Here is a 22,111-nt window from a genome sequence, read left to right on the forward strand (position 1 = left end):
GTAAGAACAGTACGTTATTGTCTTTGGAAATCTGTTTTTTTTTATTTCTATTTTGTGCCTAACTACACACGCAGATTGGATGGTTTATCTGTTTAAGTAGGTTTAAAATTACATTTAAAAGTTGCTGCATAGCCTTGATATAGTTTTTTTTTTTTAAAACTCAGGCCTAGAATAACTTTAGGAGTTTGAATGATGACTTTCTTTGTGACCAGAAGCAGCATGGTCTGTCCACCATTTTGTGTGACCCTCATGGAGGTGAAAGGGGGAGGATCAGCGGCCATTTTGGGAAGGTCAATTTTTTTTCTCCCCTAAGCGGCTGATTTTCAGTTGACTCAGGAAATAATCAGCCATCCATTGTCAAAAAGAAATCATCATTTAATGAGTTTTTTTTATGCATTTATTTAATCTATATCATAGTCAATCATAAGTAATAGTGATTGGTACTTATATGTAAAATCTATATGCGTGTGCTTACATCAATGTATGTTATTAGATTAAATTTAGAATTGCATGTTCATTTGTGTAAGTTTCACATCTCACCTTCCTGTTTGCCATTTGCATTGATAACGTGCTAAGAAAGATTTGTTGCTATTAGTAGTTAAAAAGATAAAAAGTAATATTTAAGGTTATAATTGTAAAAAGCACACACACAGCTCTACCTAAAGGTACAAGGAGAGATTGGTGTGGTGCTCGGTAGATGATCGAGGATCATCTACATTGATAAACGTGTTAGTTGTGTTACGGTGGATAAAAGACTGGTGTACACGTGTCTCTAACAAAGGGTGAGACTCGCGTGCGCAAAGGCTGACGCACGCAGCGTAAATTACGCAACGGAGCGTCTGGGTACGCCCACGTAACTCAAGTCACACGATAGTGTTATTTTAGCAGGCGAAGAGGTGGCAACGCGATAAATAGCGCAAGTCGATTTTAGTGTCCGAAATTTAAATTAACAGATCCTTCTCCAAATTTACAACACATCTGGTCTAAAGGAAATTTCTGCGCAGAAATAGAAATAGAAACAAAAGTGTACATGTGTTGAGTGAGTGTTTGCATATAAGTTTTTTACAATATTGGGGATTGAACCAAAGAAATCATCGAGTTCTCGTGAAGGTACATACGTGTAAGTGACATACATGGTGGCTAGGGAGGCATCTCTGGTTAAACATAAAATTTGAGCATTAGAGTGTAGCAGACCAGGAGGTCATACTGTAACAGACCAGGAGGTCAGACCAGGAGGTCGCATAACAGACCAGGAGGTCCAGGTACAGCAGACAAGGAAGTCCGCTATAGAGACAAGGCACAACACCAAGAAGGGTTGGTGCAACACCCATATAGGACAATAAAGCTCAGGCTGAAGGAATTCGCAGCTGCCGAATGTCGATTCCACTGGTCGCTCCGTACATAAGATTAGTTGCTTATGTGCTGAACGACTGTACCGCACGTAATTGTGTGCATTAGTTAGTAACCTGACCAGTACCATTTGTGTACAAACCCGGTCATAAACGCTATTTGTACATTCTGACGTGATTTGTGTAATTTTTTATTTTTTCAAAAAGGGAAGTTCGCTGGTCACTCAGGAATTATCCGACAACCCCACCTTTACTGGAAAGGGTTAATGCTCTTCGGATCACACTCACATGTTCCAGTAAACGAAGGTTAATAGGGGCCCTGGGTCGAGTACGCCAGCACTATATCAGTGTGTGGGCATATTGGTCGGCGTGGGCGAGTGAGTGAGGTGCTCGGTAAACTTCACCGTCAACCTATCTTTGAATATTTTGGTTTTTTGTAAGGGTTCGCTGAACACCCTGATATAAAGGTCAGAGGTAGAACAAGCAACACCTGCAAATTATGGGGGCCAGTTGTTCAGGAAGGGGGCGATCAACCTCGGTTCGGGTTGATTCTGTAAACCGACCAGTCGGGTCGGCAAGGTATGTAATGTGTGAAAAATACGGAAGGCACACAGAAATTTTATGTGATGAATGGGAAAGAATGACAATGCATGACGGGGAGAAATTCCCAAGAATAGGTAGCTTAAGCCCAGAAGTGTTAATGAATTTAAGGAGAAGGATAGGTCTTATTAAACCAGCAAAGAGACGGATCAAACATTATGATTGTTTAAAATTATGGCAACAGGAAAGTGAAATGCAAAGAGAGTTAACTGACATATCTGACTCTCATCTTGGGAGGAGAGATATGGCAACGGAGAGGATTATGGTTGCGGAGAAAGGCACAATGTTGAACAATAAAAACGCACTTAGCAACTGTAGTATAGATGATAAGAATAAGTGTAATAAACATAACAATGATAATTGTAATGCTGTTAAATGTACAACTATTAACCCGTGCAAGTCGCACCCCATGTCAAACTTCCCTCAGGAATACAAACAAGAAAGTGAACCCAACACGATGTCGGCACCTCTTCCAGCAGCCATCACACAAGACATCCAGGTGGACGCGACCAAATCGGTAAAGGCAATAATCAAACCCCCTAACGGAGGGTCAGGTGAGGTCGTGTCCACAGGTACGTACAATGTTTTATATCACGCACAAACAAATGTACCCAATATTGTAAGACCAAAACAAGGTGATGTAATTGAGTTTAGTCCTGTCAGGGTGATCACAGTCCCCAATGGGAAGACCGACGATCAGGGAACCATTCCCGTCCAGGACAGTGCAATGCGCTGTCCCTGGTCCCGGACCGAATTGAGATCAATTATGTCTGAATTTCCTGATCCTAGGAAAAATCTAGTCGCATGTCAAAAGTTCATTAAAGAACTAGGAAACTCCACAGAACCCACCAACAAAGAGTGGCGGACAGTGCTGAGGGCATGTTTGCCCTCCAGTGTTGACCCTGCGAAATTTATTGCTGATTGTAAATTAGACACGGAGGTACTTTGTACGGAGGAACACAATCAGGAATGTATTAAGCAGATCAACCGACAGTTAGAAGTATATTTCCCAGCCATTGTCGAGTGGAACAAAATCTTCTCCATAAGACAAAACAAAGGGGAAAGTATTTCTAATTATTTCCACCGGGCATTGCAGGACATGACTAGGTATACGGGTATAGAAAACATCGAAACAAGTGCACCGCACAGAGAAGTAGCAGTATCTGTGCTAATGGATGGTTTAAAGGAAGTGTTGAGAGCAAGGATACAGATCACCAATCCATACTGGAGAGATAAATCAGTAATTGCATTAAGGGACTCTGCTGTTGGGCATGAGCAAACCAGCATCAAGCAAAGGGAAACAAAGGAGCCTCAGATCCCTGTGGGTAAGTCCAAGGTGATAAGGTGTTATAATTGCCAGAAGGAAGGCCATTATGCAAGAGATTGTAGATCAAGAAATTTACAGAAGGTATATAAACCCCCTAGACAACAACATAATCATGGTATCCAAGGAATCAGGGAAGCACAGGGAAAGCGGTTGATGGTGATGAGCATCCAAGCGTTTGAGGAGGCATTAAATCAACCAAGACCCCATTTCACTGACACTTGGAGGAAGCCCAGGGTTTGTGATCTTTGCAAAAGAGAAGGGCATTATGCCAGTAACTGCAACAGCCCACATAAAGTCAGACCCCCTAGACATGAATATGACCATGAATATGACACACCAAATTATAATCAGGGATCATATAGGAAGAATTTTGGGCCACACCCATAATATGTAGTCAAGAAAGGTGATCACTAGGACGGATGGTAAGCCTGAGGTAACAGTTAATAAATTGGGAGGTCATTCCCTGAAGACACAGGAATGACCGGGTGAAGCGTTGTAAATGTATCTGTGAAATGTTTCTTTTCTCTCCCCATCTCTGACGATTATTGATAGGACTCAAACATTGCATATCTACTTGGTCTTTGCAGAAGTCTACCAAACCCCAGCATGACCTATCCGCATCAATGTATTCTGGCCAGATACAGAGGGTGGAGTATGGAGGTGCTGGTGGGAGGGACTGCGCAAGGAAACCATTGGACATGTAGATATGACAGCCTGATGATCTGACAATGTTTTAAAATGTTTGAAAAATGTTTTTTTTCCCTGTTTTTGTTCTCTGTTGATTTATGTGATATATACATATATGAATTGCTCTCTCTCTCTTTTGTTTTTTTTTTGTTTTCTCTCTTCTTTCTCATGTTTTCATGTTTTAAAGATGGTATGTCACACATCAGTTAGACAAATGGTAATGCAAGATTTTTGCTCCTTACAGAGAGATCGCTGGTTTGGAAGGAATATTGCATCACCGGAATGTTCGGTTGGAAGACTGAGAGACAGCACCTTTGAGATGATGACAGAACAGGAAGAACGACAAAGACTAGAGAACTTAATTATCGTAACAAGTTTCTCTCCCCCTCAAACTGATTTTCTGTACCCCCATTACAAATTTCTCCTTTTCTCCTCCTGTAAGATGGACTTGCCCCAAGAGACTGTGATATGGATTTTTCATGTTGACCCTGATGTTGACCAGAGCAGTCTGTTTCGGTGAGAGTACCAGTGAGGTCGAGAAAGGATCCAGAAAGGTTCTGATGACTGAGACGGAGGTGTAAATTTCCAATAGCAACACAACCACCAAGCAAAGGCGAGTACCGGAAACGATCTAGCAGCCATGTTATTTGTAAACATTGTTAGCTGAAAAGAGAACTGTATCTGTAGACTCTGTGACAGTGTAGTAGAGGATGGGTGCATCAAGGAATGTCAGTCCAGTTTTAACATTAACATGAACCGGCATCCATTGAGTGACTATCACTCCTTAGTGGGTAATGTGTTAAATCAGACAGATTGTTGGGTATGCTCTCAAGTACCTCAAGGCCATAGCAAATCAGGATTAGTACCATTCCCTTTAACGGTAGGGGAGGTACTTGAGCTAAAGGGCGGGAGACCGGTGGACAGGAGGTTTAATATCTCCAGCCCTCCTAGTTTGAAGCTCCACCAATATCATGTGGATAGGTCCCTAATCTGATTTAACATTTCCAATCCCCGAAGGCCGGGAAATTGGGAAGTGTCATGGAATAACCAAACCATGACCTTTTCATATAGAGCAGATAGAATGCCCACAGATACAGAACTTATACGCCACATAGCCAGTAGAGGAAAATCTTTCCGGTATATGTATACCCTAGGAAGTAGGATTACGAGAGTTGGAGAGGTATCACCAGGATACTGTGCACATATCGTACAAACTGATACGTGTACTAAACAGATGGGAGAATTAGGGTTAGGAGATTTCACATGGAAGATGTGTAATATGGTAATGTCCTACTCCGTCCCATATGTTCTCCCCGATGATGCATATTTCATATGCGGGAGGAAGGCGTATAAAGTGGCTTGCCCCAAACTCTGAAGGATTGTGTTATATTGGAAAAGTACTACCTGAGGTAATGAGTCTAAGGAGTGAGGAAATTGTAATTCCAATAGATTTGATTTATGACCCAACGGTAGAAACAATGATGTGATGAAAATGCGATTATACGGTCCGTTTCTTTCACCTGTTTCTCCGTTTTCTCCAAGGTAAAAAGACCCACTTGGATGAGGAATTTGATGAGCCTGTATACAGACAACTGATGGATTAAAGAAGAAGTTTTGACAACCTTATACACAGATATTTGATGAACTATGCCATAGACCCCCAGTTTCCCTAGAAATTTAAAATTTACGCTAGCCCAACACTTTTGTAAGCCTATGGACATTGACAAAGCTTTTGCTCGCACCTTATGGGCAAAAGCACAAAGAAGACTGCAACCAACAGACACCGAACAAGACTTCAACCGACAAATGTACATTAACCTGACATAGAATACCACTGCATTTACCATAATTGTTCTTTATCTTCATTTCTACAACCTTCAGGTAATGACACACATAGTCGATAGGGAATACAGGCACAGATATCAGCAATCGCATATCCCCCCATTCATGTATCATCAACTAAGATGTGCTACCCCATTTTGTTGCAAGCAAAGCCGAAAAGAGCTCGGTAAAGTTTGACAGCCCATCCACAGACCCTTAATACGGGATAAGAAGGAATTCAAATGTATACTTCGCAATACCTCGAAGCTTGATGTACAACACGTACGGCACGATGATACATGACCCCCCAAACATGGATTCATACACACATGCTTCTGCTATCTCACTAGGTCATACCTTTTCCCACCTTCTTCTCTCCTCCCTTACCCAATCATAGAAATGTATTTACATATGACATATATTTTTCTCTTTCTGAAAATGTTTTAGGAAGTGGCAGTTATTGGTGACTGCCAAAGGGTGGACTGTCAAAGTCAAAAATATTACATAGAGAGAACATACAAACTACACACATTTAAGTCGCTATACTTGCAAATATGCGCAGCGAGCACAGCAATATATGGTAACACACGCATTTGCTCAGACATGGCACGGAGATGGATTCGGCGCTTGTTTCATACAGTACATGGTTATGATAATGTCGGGCACCAGACATCATGGAGATTTAGAATTGGCTGATGAATTGATGTCATGAATGTGTATTATTTGAACAGAACCAGATGCGCCCGTCATGTTTGGTATTGAAGCAAGCAGATTGATGTGTGGGTTAGTTTGAGGCTTGTTGTGAAGTTGTGGGACATTGCAGCGGATAGATATGATTATATGTATAAAAGCTAAGATCATTTTGTTAGAACAATGAATGATCAAGCCAACCCTTTACTAAGATTTCAGGGCTGAACCTGATTAGCATATACAAAGCAAGAGAGACCCCTCCCCCAGGAACTAGGAAAACAGGCATGGCTAGAAAAGAGGTCAGTTTCAGTTTGCTTGGGGCCTCTGAGGACAGATATACTGTAGCTACTCACACAGCTACCTGGCACCCAGCAGCATGGCGGCTACATCCCCAGGACTGACCTCCAAACTAAAGGCTAAGTATTGAATTCACATGGCTAGATAAGGAAATATAGACAGATTGCTTTAAGGTCAATGGTGCTGGTTTAAATAGGATATTGTAACTTGTTTGTGTGATAGATCTGGGAATATGTGCTGGTAGCAATGGCAGGCTGATATGTGTGGTTACATTGTGATCTGGTCTTGTGATGAATATGCTCTGGTTATTGAGATACTGAAGTTGTTTGGAATGTGAAATTGAATAAGATGGTTCTAGGAAGTTGGATTGTAATTGTGAAAGGTGATTTAGATGGTTTGGAATTGTAAAATCAGAACATATGCATTGTTTTGAGGCTTGGACATTTTGGAATAAAATGGAGTCTTGAGTCTTCTGCTATGTGATTGTGGTGTAGCAGAGAGTGCCATGTGTTTGGACCTGCAAATCTAAAATGGCTGCTGCCGGGTATTTTCCCCTCCCCCTTTCAACCATGTGGTGCAGTCTTTGGAATCATGGGAGTTTTCCCAAAATGGAGTCTAGCTTCTGTCCCATGCGGTATTGTAGGGTTGTGTATATAGGGACAGCCAGTATGGGTAAGGTCAAGTATTTTCTCCACAAAGATTCTCAGCATTGACTAACTGCGCAGCGATTGTCTCTCACATGTGTAGTTTTATCTGCAATCATATTGTTCTTATTGTTATTGTGAGCCATATCTCTCTCTCTCTCTCTTCTTCTCTTTCTCCCTCATTTTCCCTTAAACGTAAATTGTATTGTATTGTATTTCCTGTGTAGTTATCTGGTTAGTTAGTCTATGTTATATTGGTAGTGTATAATTGTATTGTATTATTCTTTTGCAAGCATACCATCCATAATATATATATAAGGCGTTAGACCCTAAGCCCAGGTATCTGTGTATTTCTTATAGTGTTAAGTATTCTCAGAGCGTCGGTGACGCTCAAACAGCTTTTAAGTTAATAAGGTTACACTGTGTTGCATCTACACTCTACCACTACACAGAGGTTTACAGTATAAGTACATTCCTTAAGGTATAGTTATTCTAGTTTAATTCTGTAAGTATCTGCAATGCCTGTGTTCACACCCTGTGCACAGCGTCTGCGCATACCCTTGCGGTACCTTTTGCGCCAATTGCGTACTGTGTTCTTTAACCTTTAACGTGTTTTTAATAGGACAAATATATTCAGCTTTGTCAGTTTATGCATTCTGTAATTGGGCGCTGCGGAACCCTCATGATGCTATATAAAGAAAGGATAATAATAATAATATCATTAAAGAATAAATTGGTACAAATTCTAAAAATGGCGTGGCCATGGGTAGAGTGGACATGGCCATGAGGCGCTGCGATAGGGGTGAATAGGACAAGGGAGACACTGAAAATTAGTACAGGACCCTTTTTGGCTGGTACAGACCATAACAAAATGTTACTGTACCGGCCAAAAAGGTAAGTTGGAGGGTATGCTTCTGTATGGGCATATGTAAGGAGCACTAATACTGTGGGGGAGTAATTGTAAGGAGCACTACTACTGTGTGGGCATAATGTGTAAGGGGCGCTACTACTGTGCGGGCATAATGTGTAAGGGGCGCTACTACTGTGTGGGAGTAATGTGTAAGGGGCACTACTACTTTGTGGACACAATGTTTAGGGGGCACTACTGTGTGGCGTAACGTGTATAAAGATACTACTGTGTAGGCATAATGTGTAAAGGGTACTACTACTGTGATAAATTCCCCCAAATTCACTAAGATGTAGCAAATAAGGCATGCAGGGACAGAACTTGTGAGGAGGCTCTGTCCCTGTGAATCCTCTTACCGCAATTCCACAATTCTATGGGTATTTTTTTTTTCAAAGATACCCTGAACATGTGACAAAGATACCCCCACTGCCTATCCCCCACAACCCCCCCGCGTATACTTACCTGTAGCCAGGACTGGTGATCGGTGATCTGGAAGGGCTGCCGGTCATCTGATTCTGTGCTATGCTGTGACTCCTGGTGCTGTACAGTGAGATACCAACTTCACAGCATCACTTTACTGCACTGGGGGTCACAGCAGGCATACAGAGATCAGATGACCATCTGCCCTCCTGGATCACTGGTCTCCGGAAATAAAAAAAAATTCTAACTTTAATTATCTTTTTTACACAGTGATCAGTCTGTGGTCTATCAAACACACATGGCTGATCACAAGGGCTGTCACTGAGCTCAGCCTTTACTGCCAGCAGAGATAGCTGTGTAGAAGTAGAGGAACCGGAGAGATGCCCTATTAATGCTATCTGGAGATAGTGTTATTATCACAGGTCTCCCTCCAGTATTTTTTTCCCCAACTTGTTATTAGTAAATTTGGGCAGATCGCATTTCCCATTGCAAGCATTGCTCGAAGTGGGGCGGTATATAGTGGTATGGCATATCGCCACTTCAAGCACTGGGCATAGCATTTTTACTTTTCTTGCACAGTTGTGAATCTGACTCACTGCTGTGCATACTATTGGTCTGCTCAGTGCATTCATTTGTGCATTGAGCATCTACCGAGGACACTGACAAATCCTTCTTCCTTCTCATTGGTGGAGAGAAGGAGACCCACTACCGCTAGGAATCGGGACACGAGACCGTGTCCTGCACTGTGTCCAGACAAATGTTCAGGAGAAGGGAAAGTGAGAGGGATCTATTTACGCTTGAATCTTCCCACTGCCCGCCCCACCACCCAACTGACCAGCTAGTCAGAATTGCTAGAAATGTAAGCCAGCAAATTTGATATAGTGATACAGCTGCTGGCTGGAGAACAATAGAGATGGGAGAAAATTGATTGGCACAAGGGTGATAGAGGGAATGAGAGGCGTATGGAAGAAGGGAGTGAGAGGTGCAGGGGTATTAAGAAAAGGAGCTAGTAATAGGTGCAGGGGTAAGAGACCGAAGGACAGAGGTGAGCGATGGACTGATGTGCAGGGTTAAAGAGGGATAGAGGGTATGAATGGTGCAGGGGGTAAGTAAGGAAAGGAGAAAGTAATAGGAGCAGGGGTGACGTGAGACATTAAGTAAAGGTAAAATAAAAAAGATATGGAGAAGAGGAGGATAGACAACATAGGGAACATAAGTTGGATAACTTTATCATATGGTATATTTTATATTATATAGTGTTAAAAAGTATCTAAATTGATTTCACATTATCAAAATCCATAAAGCTTCTGGAGTTCTAGGTGTACCCCAGATCCCTGGCCATCCTATTAAATATTACATACCCCCACTTCTAAATTCCGATTTCGACCACTTATCATACAGATGTGTCCACATACATCTTTGCTATATCCTGCCATGTATGGCACAGTTTTGTATGCCATAGACTCAGAGATTTAGCCATGCCTTGTGATTTTTCTTAATTTGCTTCTTTAATATGTTACTTTATACATATTCTATTATGGCAAACAAAATTTTTAAAATTCATCCACTCGCTACTCGTGAAAAACAGCTTAGCCGTGTTTTGCATGTTGTAAAAAAGCAAAGATGTAAGTGGACACACCTGTAAGTATAGGAAATGTTATCTGGTTACTAAAAAAGATGCAAATTTAAGGGCTTGGGGGAGAATTTAGCTAATTATCCTCAAAATTGCACATTAGTACATTCAAAAGATACATTCAAAAATATGCCCGTTATGGAGGATTCCTTTATACATATTTTCCTGCTGGGAAATTGTGCTTGTAAATTGTATTTTTATTTTTTTTATTTTTAGTATATGTATTATCCCTTTTATTGTGTAAAACTTATTGCACCTGTATTAACGTGTTAATGTTATGTAGTTAACGCATTATCTCTAATTTAGGGCCTAATTCAGACCTGATTGCTGTAGTGTGTAATCGCACAGTGGCTGATTATGACTGCACATGTATATGCACCGCAATGCGCAGACACGAGCCCAAACAGCAACAGAATGGTGCAAAAATTTAGATCGCTAGGCGTATGCAAGGTGATTGAAAGGAAGCGGACGTTTGTAGTTGGCACTGGCCGTTTTCTGTGAGTGTCAGGAAAAATGCAGGCATTCCCAATCATTTTCTGGGAGGGTGTGTGACATCAGCTCCGGCCCCGAACAGCCTGATTCTATCGCACTGTAGGAGTACAGTAAGTCCTGGTCTAGTTGCGAAGGGATTTGCAGCTGTCCGCTGTCTGGAGAAGTTTTCGCATGGCGTACACATGCATTTGCACACATGCACGGAGCGGGTTTTCACTCGCCCTGGGCGGCGACTATCTGATTGCAGCCCTCTGCAAATTTGCAGCACGGTGACCAGGTCTCAATTAGGCCCTTAGTTCTCAGTATTCATTAGCAAGATAGATATAAATACATATTTTTGGCAGATACGTGCGGTGAGGTATATGGCTGAGGGGGCACTGGCTAGTACCAGAGCCAGATTTACACACAATATGTGAGCGGGGAGGCAGTCAATTGGTCGGGATCCCAGCGGTCAGGATACCGACGCCGGAATGCCAACACCATCTGGAATACCGGCGGTTGGAGTTCCGACCGCCGGCTAGTTCCCCCACTTGGGTGGTGGTCCACGCCACTACTCGATGGGGAATAGAACCCTGTGGCAACCAAAGCGTGGCAAGCGCAGTGAGCCCACGAGGGGACATGCTGCGCTCGCCGCCGGGATCCCGGCTGTCTGGATCCCGGCATCAGTCTCCTGACCGCCGGGATCCCGACCACCGGGATCTCATACTGATCCCTATGAGCCAAAGGGTACATGTGGGCATTATACACAGGTGCAGCAGTATATATTGCTGGAAATTTGCTGAGTTTTGATCAGAGATGTGCGGAAAAGATAGAACTGCCACACCTGTCATAAACTTTTTACTTCAGAGTTTTGTCCATAAAAAATTATTAGAATAATATGGATACAGAAGCAGTGTCAGAGGAAAGGAAAACATATTTCCACGATTCACATATAGGGAATTATAGATACACATAATAACTGACTGCTAAACATATTCTTGAACATGCTTTTTACCTCCTGAAAATGTAGTGCTAGCTTGTAATGTGTATTATTTTTCTTGCAGGTGTTTCTGGAGCAATATTGGCTGCTGCTGGGGACACTGTTAAAGAAGAGTGCAAAGAGATTGGTATTTTGAAATAAATAAACTAATAAATAAATAAAGCAATCATATATGTATAATTCCATACCTCCCCACTTTTGGAGGTGGAAAATCAGTATGGTGTGTGTGGCTGTAGCATGCCTGGGGTGTGACCATGTAATAATGGGTGATAAATCATGGTTACACCCACAATATGTGATTTTAGCTTAAATATAATTTTTTTGGGATGCATAAAACCAAAACTGCTGCAAATTTGGACAGCTGTGCCAGTCACAGTATGACAGGGTAGTCCACTCAAACCAGGACTGTCCCACCGATACTGGGACTATTGGGAGGTATGTAATTCCCTCTCAAATGCAAAGGGAGTGATTCTGCACGGGAAACAGTTGTATCACAGAATATTAGTCAAATTACCAAATTATACAAATATAGGGGGTTATTCAGAGTTGTTAGCAAACGAAAAAAGCACACTAATGGGTAAAACCATGTGCACTGCAGGTTGGGCATATGTAACATGTGCAGAGAGAGTTAGATTTGGGTGGCGTGTGTTCAAACTGAAATCTAAATTGCAGTGTAAAAGTAAAGCAGCCAGTATTTACCCTGCACAGAAACAATGGGGGTCATTCCGAGTTGTTCGCTCGTTATTTTTCTCTGACGTCCTAGTGGATGCTGGGAACTCCGTAAGGACCATGGGGGATAGCGGCTCCGCAGGAGACTGGGCACAAAAGTAAAGCTTTAGGACTACCTGGTGTGCACTGGCTCCTCCCCCCATGACCCTCCTCCAAGCCTCAGTTGGATTTTTGTGCCCGGCCGAGAAGGGTGCATTCTAGGAGGCTCTCCTGAGTTTCTTAGTAAAAGTTTAGTTTTAGGTTTTTTATTTTCAGTGAGACCTGCTGGCAACAGGCTCACTGCATCGAGGGACTAAGGGGAGAAGAAGCGAACCTGCCTGCTTGCAGCCAGCTTGGGCTTCTTGGCTACTGGACACCATTAGCTCCAGAGGGACCGAACACAGGCCCAGCCTCGGAGTCCGGTCCCAGAGCCGCGCCGCCGGCCCCCTTACAGAGCCAGAAGCAAGAAGAGGTCCGTAAAATCGGCGGCAGAAGACATCAGTCTTCACCAAGGTAGCGCACAGCACTGCAGCTGTGCGCCATTGCTCCTCAGGCACACTTCACACTCCGTTCACTGAGGGTGCAGGGCGCTGGGGGGGGGGGCGCCCTGAGCAGCAATAGAAACACCTTGGCTGGCGAAAATACATCACATATAACCCCCAGGGCTATATGGATGTATTTTAACCCCTGCCAGAATACAGCAAAAAGCGGGAGAAAAGTCAGCCGAGAAGGGGGCGGAGCCTATCTCCTCAGCACACGGGCGCCATTTTCCCTCACAGCTTCGCTGGAAGGACGTCTCCCTGACTCTCCCCTGCAGTCCTGCACTACAGAAAAGGGTAAAACAAGAGAGGGGGGCACTAATTAGGCGCAGTATAAATAAAACAGCAGCTATAAGGGGAAAAACACTTCTATAAGGTTATCCCTGTATATATATAGCGCTCTGGTGTGTGCTGGCATACTCTCCCTCTGTCTCCCCAAAGGGCTAGTGGGGTCCTGTCCTCTATCAGAGCATTCCCTGTGTGTATGCTGTGTGTCGGTATGATTGTGTCGACATGTATGAGGAGGAAAATGGTGTGGAGGCGGAGCAATTGCCTGTAATGGAGATGTCACCCCCTAGGGAGTCGACACCTGAGTGGCTGAGCTTATGGAAGGAATTACGTGACAGTGTCAGCTCTTTACAAAAGACGGTTGATGACATGAGACAGCCGGCTACTCAGCTCGTGCCTGTCTAGGCGTCTCAAAAGCCATCAGGGGCTCTAAAACGCCCGTTACCTCAGATGGCAGATACAGACGCCGACACGGATACTGACTCCAGTGTCGACGATGAAGAGACGAATGTGACTTCCAAATAGGGCCACACGTTACATGATTGATGTTATGAAAAATGTTTTACATATTTCTGATAATACACGTACCACTAAAAAGGGTATTATGTTTGGTGAGAAAAAACTGCCTGTAGTTTTTCCTGCATCTGAGGAATTAAATGAAGTGTGTGATGAAGCGTGGGTTTCCCCCGATAAAAAACTGATAATTCCTAAAAGGTTATTAGCATCATACCCCTTCCCGCCAGAGGATAGGGCACGTTGGGAAACACCCCCTAAGGTGGATAAAGCGCTCACACGTTTGTCAAAACAGGTGGCACTACCGTCTCCTGATAGGGCCGCCCTTAAGGAACCTGCTGACAGAAAGCAGGAGAATATCCTAAAATGTATATACACTTAACGGGTGTTATACTGCGACCAGCAATCGCCTCAGCCTGGATGTGCAGTGCTGGGGTGGCTTGGTCGGATTCCCTGACTGACAATATTGATACCCTGGATAGGGACAGTATATTACTGACTATAGAGCATTTGAAAGATGCATTTCTATATATGCGGGATGCACAGAGGGATATTTGCCGACTGGCATCAAGAGTAAGTGCGCTGTCCATTTCTGCCAGAAGACGGTTATGGACGAGGCAGTGGTCAGGTGATGCTGATTCCAAAAGGCATATGGAAGTATTGCCTTACAAAGGGGAGGCGTTATTTGGGGTAGGTCTATCAGACCTGGTGGCCACGGCAACTGCTGGGAAATCCACATTTTTACCCCAGGTAGCCTCTCAACATAAGAAGACGCCGTATTATCAGGCGCAGTCCTTTCGGCCCCATAAGGGCAAGCGGGCAAAAGGCTCCTCATTTCTGCCCCGTGGCAGAGGGAGAGGAAAAAGGCTGCAGCAAACAACCAGTTCCCAGGAACAGAAGCCCTCTCCCGTTTCTGCCAAGTCCTCAGCATGACGCTGGGGCTTTACAAGCGGACTCAGGCACTCCCCTAAAGTCTGCTTTACCGACGTCTCCCTCCGACAGGGAGGCGGTATTGGAAGCCATTCACAAGCTGTATTCCCAGCAGGTGTTAATCAAGATACCCCTCCTGCAACAGGGACAGGGGTATTATTCCACGCTGTTTGTGGTACCGAAGCCGGACGGCTCGGTGAGACCTATTTTAAATCTGAAATCCTTGAACACTTACATACACAGGTTCAAATTCAAGATGGAGTCACTCAGAGCGGTGATTGCGAACTTGGAAGAAGGGGATTATATGGTGTCTTTGGACATCAAGGAGGCTTACCTCCATGTCCCAATTTACCCTTCTCACCAAGGATACCTCAGGTTTGTGGTACAGAACTGTCACTATCAGTTTCAGACGCTGCCGTTTGGTTTGTCCACGGCACCCCGGGTCTTTACCAAGGTAATGGCCGAAATGATGATACTCCTTCGAAGGAAGGGAGTTTTAGTTATCCCGTACTTGGACGATCTCCTGATAAGGGCAAGATCCAGGGAACAATTGGTAGTCGGGGTAGCACTATCTCAAGTAGTGTTGCGGCAGCACGGTTGGATTCTCAATATTCCAAAATCGCAGCTGATCCCGACGACACGTCTTCTATTCCTAGGGATGATCCTGGACACAGTCCAGAAAAAGGTGTTACTCCCGGAGGAGAAAGCCAGGGAGTTATCCGAACTAGTTAGAAACCTCCTAAAACCAGGCCAAGTGTCAGTGCATCAATGCACAAGGGTCCTGGGAAAAATGGTGGCTTCCTACGAAGCAATCCCTTTCGGCAGATTCCACGCAAGAACTTTCCAGTGGGACCTGCTGGACAAATGGTCCGGATCGCATCTTCAGATGCATCAGCGGATAACCCTGTCACCAAAGACAAGGGTGTCTCTCCTGTGGTGGTTGCAGAGTGCTCATCTTTTAGAGGGCCGCAGATTCGGCATTCAGGACTGGGTCCTGGTGACCACGGATGCCAGCCTGCGAGGCTGGGGAGCAGTCACGCAGGGAAGAAATTTCCAGGGCTTGTGGTCAAGCCTGGAGACATCACTTCACATAAATATCCTGGAGCTGAGAGCCATTTACAATACCCTAAGCCAAGCAAGACCTCTGCTTCAAGGTCAGCCGGTGCTGATCCAGTCGGACAACATCACGGCAGTCGCCCACGTGAACAGACAGGGCGGCACAAGAAGCAGGAGGGCAATGGCAGAAGCTGCAAGGATTCTTCGCTGGGCGGAAAATCATGTGATAGCACTGTCAGCAGTGTTCATTCCGGGAGTGGACAACTGGGAAGCAGACTTCCTCAGCAGGCACGACCTCCACCCGGGAGAGTGGGGACTTCACCCAGAAGTCTTCCACATGATTGTAAACCGTTGGAAAAAACCAAAGGTGGACATGATGGCGCCCCGCCTCAACAAAAAATTGGACAGGTATTGCGCCAGGTCAAGGGACCCTCAGGCAATAGCTGTGGACGCTCTGATAACACCATGGGTGTACCAGTCAGTGTATGTGTTTCCCTCCTCTGCCTCTCATACCCAAGGTACTGAGAATTATAAGACGGAAAGGAGTAAGAACTATACTCGTGGCTCCGGATTGGCCAAGAAGGACTTGGTACCCGGAACTTCAAGAGATGCTCACAGAGGACCCGTGGCCTCTACCTCTAAGAAGGGACCTGATCCAGCAAGGACCCTGTCTGTTCCAAGACTTACCGCGGCTGCGTTTGACGGCATGGCGTTTGAACGCCGGATCCTGAAGGAAAAAGGCATTCCGGAAGAAGTCATTCCTACCCTGATCAAAGCCAGGAAGGATGTGACCGCAAAGCATTATCACCGCATTTGGCGGAAATATGTTGCGTGGTGCGAGGCCAGGAAGGCCCCAACGGAGGAATTTCAACTGGGTCGATTCCTGCATTTCCTGCAAACAGGAGTGTCTATGGGCCTAAAATTAGGATCCATTAAGGTTCAGATTTCGGCCCTGTCGATTTTCTTCCAGAAAGAACTGGCTTCAGTTCCTGAAGTTTCAGACGTTGTCAAGGGGGTGCTGCATATACAGCCTCCTTTTGTGCCTCCAGTGGCACCTTGGGATCTCAATGTAGTTTTGGGGTTCCTAAAATCACATTGGTTTGAACCGCTTAAATCTGTGGATTTGAAATATCTCACATGGAAAGTGGTCATGCTGTTGGCCCTGGCTTTGGCCAGGCGCGTGTCAGAATTGGCGGCTTTATCTTATAAAAGCCCTTACCTGTTTTTTCATACGGACAGGGCAGAATTGAGGACTCGTCCACAATTTCTCCCTAAGGTGGTTTCAGCGTTTCACCTGAACCAGCCTATTGTGGTACCTGCGGCTACTAGGGACTTGGAGGACTCCAAGTTGCTGGACGTTGTCAGGGCCCTGAAAATATATGTTTCCAGGACGGCTGGAGTCAGAAAATCTGACTCCCTGTTTATCCTGTATGCACCCAACAAGCTGGGTGCTCCTGCTTCTAAGCAGACTATTGCTCGTTGGATTTGTAGTACAATTCAGCTTGCACATTCTGTGGCAGGCCTGCCACAGCCAAAATTTGTAAAAACCCATTCCACAAGGAAGGGGGCTCATCTTGGGCGGCTGCCCGAGGGGTCTTGGCTTTACAACTTTGCCGAGCAGCTACTTGGTCAGGGGCAAACACGTTTGCTAAATTCTACAAATTTGATACTCTGGCTGAGGAGGACCTGGAGTTCTCTCATTCGGTGCTGCAGAGTCATCCGCACTCTCCCGCCCGTTTGGGAGCTTTGGTATAATCCCCATGGTCCTTACGGAGTTCCCAGCATCCACTAGGACGTCAGAGAAAATAAGAATTTACTTACCGATAATTCTATTTCTCGTAGTCCGTAGTGGATGCTGGGCGCCCATCCCAAGTGCGGATTGTCTGCAATACTTGTACATAGTTATTGTTAACTAAATCGGGTTATTGTTGTTGTGAGCCATCTTTCCAGAGGCTCCTCTGTTATCATGCTGTTAACTGGGTTCAGATCACAAGTTGTACGGTGTGATTGGTGTGGCTGGTATGAGTCTTACCCGGGATTCAAAATCCTTCCTTATTGTGTACGCTCGTCCGGGCACAGTATCCTAACTGAGGCTTGGAGGAGGGTCATGGGGGGAGGAGCCAGTGCACACCAGGTAGTCCCAAAGCTTTACTTTTGTGCCCAGTCTCCTGCGGAGCCGCTATCCCCCATGGTCCTTACGGAGTTCCCAGCATCCACTACGGACTACGAGAAATAGAATTATCGGTAAGTAAATTCTTATTTTTTCTCGCAACGGAGCGATTAGTCGCTAATGCGCATGCGCAATGTCCGCAGTGCGACTGCGCCAAGTAAATTTGCTATGCAGTTAGGTTTTTTACTCACGGCATTGCGAGGTTTTTTCTTCGTTCTGGTGATCGTAATGTGATTGACAGGAAGTGGGTGTTTCTGGGCGGAAACTGGCTGTTTTATGGGTGTGTGTGAAAAAACGCTACAGTTTCAGGGAAAAACGCGGGAGTGGCTGGAGAAACGGAGGAGTGTCTGGGCGAACGCTGGGTGTGTTTGTGACGTCAAACCAGGAACGACAAGCACTGAACTGATCGCAGATGCCGAGTAAGTCTGGAGCTACTCAGAAACTGCTAAGAAGTGTCTATTCGCAATTCTGCTAATCTTTCGTTCGCAATTTTGATAAGCTAAGATTCACTCCCAGTAGGCGGCGGCTTAGCGTGTGCAAAGCTGCTAAAAGCAGCTTGCGAGCGAACAACTCGGAATGACCCCCATTATACGGTAACCCACCCAAATCTAACTCTCTCTGCACATGTTACATCTGCCCCACCTGCAGTGCAACATGGTATTGCCCAACTGCTAACTGTTTTGGTTTGCTAACAACTCTGAATAACACCCATAGACATACTGTAGTCATGACACAGTGGTTTTATGATTGTATGGCATATAAATTAGCACAGGCTAATAAAGTATAAAATAGATCAGATCAGTGATTGTCAAATTGTGTGCTGTAGAACCCTGGGGTTCCTCAGGGCACTTTCAGGGGTTCCTTGGATTGGTGGTCCAGGACCAATTCAAAGTATTTATGGTCAATGTAATAGGCAAAACCAGTGCTGGTGGCTGCCAGTCATAGAATATATGGCCAAACAAAAGCAAATCTTGTCCTTCACCACACAATTGAACCTATGGATGACATATAAACACAATTTACTTAATGTAATATTTACTGTTTTTTCTATATTTCTCAATAAAAAACTTTTGGCTTAGGGGTGCCATGATAAATATTCAGATACCCTAGGGCGCCGTGATTCAAAAAAGTTTGTGAACCACTGGAATAGATCATAAAGTTTAAATCACATATTTTTGTTAGTCTGACAAAATAAACCACATATACTGTATATAAGAAAAAGTATACGATTTATATTTAGCATTGAGGTGCAGTTATACTGAAGACAGAAACTCTGCAGTAACATTGGGGGTCATTCCGAGTTGTTCGCTAGCAGATTTCGTTCGCAGAGCAGCGATCTTGCAAAAAAATGGCACTTCTGCGCATGCGTATGCGGCGCAATGCACACGCACGTCGTACTAGTACAACGAATGATGTAGTTTCACACAAGGTCTAGCAAAGCTTTTCAGTCGCACTGCTGGCCGCAGAGTGATTGACAGGAAGAGGGCATTTCTGGGTGTCAACTGACCGTTTTCAGGGAGTGTTCGAAAAAACGCAGGCATGCCAGGAAAAATGCAGGCGTGGCTAGGCGAACGCAGGGCGTGTTCGTGACGTCAAAACAGCAACTGAACAGTCTGAAGTCATCGCAAGCGCTGAGTAGGTCTGAAGCTGCACATAATTTTTTTGTAGCCGCTGTGCGATCCTTTCCACTTCTGCTAAGCTAAGATACACTCCCAGTGGGAGGCGGCATAGCATTTGCACGGCTGCTAAAAACTGCTAGCGAGCGAACAACTCAGAATGACCACCATAGTAACATAGTAACATAGTAACTAAGGTTGAAAAAAGACAATTGTCCATCGAGTTCAACCTGTTTGTGGTCTCTTATGCAGTTTTATTTTAGGACTAGTTATTTTTATGTAAGGACTAGTTATTTTTATGTTAGGACTAGTTATATTAACTATAATGCGTGACTACGCACCATAACCCTGAATATCTTTATCCAATAGGAATTTATCTAACCCATTCTTAAAGGTGTTGACTGAGTCCGCAGTTACTACTCTCTCAGGCAGGGAATTCCAAACATGTATTGTCCTTACTGTGAAAAAACCTTTTCGCCTCAATGTGTGGAAACTCCTCTCCTCTAACCTAAGCGAGTGACCACGCGTCCTCTGTGCTGATCTTATTGAAAGCAGGTCCCTGTTAGGGTCTCCTGCTCTGTGCTGCCACGTCGTCATGGCAACCGGGAGACAAGTGCTAGCGGAGTAACCTGAGCGTAGCTGATACTCCGGTTCGGGTCTTTTGCTGTGCAGTGGTTACAGGCTCTGTGCACGGCAGGGGATCCGGTGCTGGTTTTTGTGCTCACAGTCTGTGAGGTCTGAGTGGGGCGTGGACAGCACCTGCTATATAAACCCTCTTCTCAGGTTAAGCAGATGCTGCTGAATCTTTGTTGATTAGTCAGTTCCTGAAAGCTAGCTAGTACTGTGTAAACTTTGTATTTGTTTGTTGCTTACTGCAAATAGGCCTTGGGATTTGGTATTACACTCTGCCAATCCAGACCTAGCAGTAAGACTGGAGTCAGTCGTTTAACCTGCTGGGGTTCTTTTGCTACTCTGTGAACCTAGCAAGTTTGCGGCTGTATTCTCAGACTTGCCTGCCAAAATCCTTTCTCACTGTGCAAGGTGTTCAGGTGTCAGTTTAGTGGCAGTAAACTGAACCAGTGCACTGCAAGTGAGGACTAGGATTGTGGAGACTCTCCTTGTGTCTATTATTTAATCTCTGACCAAGGAGTTTACTGCCACACCCGTTGGTAACCCTTTAGGGTTTTGCTGTTGCCCTTAGCAACATCATTTTGGGTTCTCTACGTATTAAATCACTACATCTTGCTTCTTTCCATCTGAGCATTCCTAATACTAGGGAGACACCCGGTTTCTTAGCCTTTGGGCTTCTCTGTTCACTTTGTGTTTATTTTGTTACCCTATCACCTTCTGTGTATGTAATGTCATATTCCCCAGTCTGTCTGTGAGTTCATTTGTTTTGCATCCCTCACCGTTCAGACACCAGTACATTCCTGCTGGCACTGGTGTGCATAACATATTCAGCAGCCCAATACTCCTGTTGAAATTTTGTGGGAATATGGAGCATACCCCTCAAAATACTTTGCAACAGGTGGTCGATCAGGTGCAGGTCCTGACTCGACAATTTAATGATTTGTCCATTAAAATGCACACCTCACAGGCCGCTGGCGGAGCTCTCGCAGCAGCAGTACCTTCAGGGGTTAAAGAGCCGAAAGTAAATCTCCCGGATCGTTTTTCTGGAGATCGCTCGCAGTTCTTTTGTTTCAAGGAGAGCTGCAAGCTATATTTCCAGCTTAGGCCTCAGTCTTCTGGGTCGGAGATTCAGCGGGTGGGCATAGTGATTTCCTTGCTACAAGGAGACCCACAGGTCTGGGCATATGGGTTGCAGCCTGACTGTCCGTCGCTTAAAAGTGTTGATGCTTTTTTTACGGCACTGGGCATGTTGTATGATGACCCTGACAAGACGGCCTCAGCCGAGGCTCAGATTTCGATCCTTAAGCAAGGGCGAAGGCCAGTTGAGGTTTATTGTACGGAGTTTCGGAGGTTGGCCCATGATACCCAGTGGAATGACCCAGCCCTGAGACACCAGTACCGAAGAGGTCTTTCTAACCAGTTAAAAGACCAACTGGTACAATATCCCTTGCCTGATAGCTTGGATCAGCTCATGCAGTTATCCATTCGGGTGGATAGACGGCTGAGAGAGCGCAGGCTTGAAAGGGAGACCGAGGTGTCCTTCTTTCCAAAGGGAACCTCAGACTCTGAGGAGTTTTCCGAGGAGCCTATGCAGATTGGGGCTACCCGCCTCTCCTCGCGTGAGAAGACGCGGAGGAGACAGCAGGGGTTATGTTTGTACTGTGGGAATAAAGGTCATGTGGTAGTATCATGCCCAGAAAAGCCAGAAAACTTCAGGGCCTGAGGGTGATGGGAAATATCCTGTCAGGCCAGAAGTCAGAATTTCCCAAGAAGACTTTTATCATTCCGGTGACCTTGAAGATCCTCGGTCAAACT

At 44.9% G+C, this 22,111-nt stretch overlaps 1 protein-coding gene across 1 annotated transcript in view; it reads left to right on the forward strand.

The window, feature by feature from the left end:
• Positions 1–22,111, forward strand: part of LOC134944818 (protein mono-ADP-ribosyltransferase PARP15-like) — a 163,631-nt gene that overhangs the window by 57,430 nt on the left and 84,090 nt on the right. The window contains exon 7 of the mRNA XM_063933705.1: positions 11,911–11,973. Within this exon, the coding sequence (XP_063789775.1) occupies positions 11,911–11,973 (63 nt within the window). The remainder of the gene's footprint in view (positions 1–11,910; positions 11,974–22,111) is intronic.

This window comes from Pseudophryne corroboree, chromosome 7 (assembly GCF_028390025.1).
Source record: "Pseudophryne corroboree isolate aPseCor3 chromosome 7, aPseCor3.hap2, whole genome shotgun sequence".
Classification (NCBI taxonomy): domain Eukaryota; kingdom Metazoa; phylum Chordata; class Amphibia; order Anura; family Myobatrachidae; genus Pseudophryne; species Pseudophryne corroboree.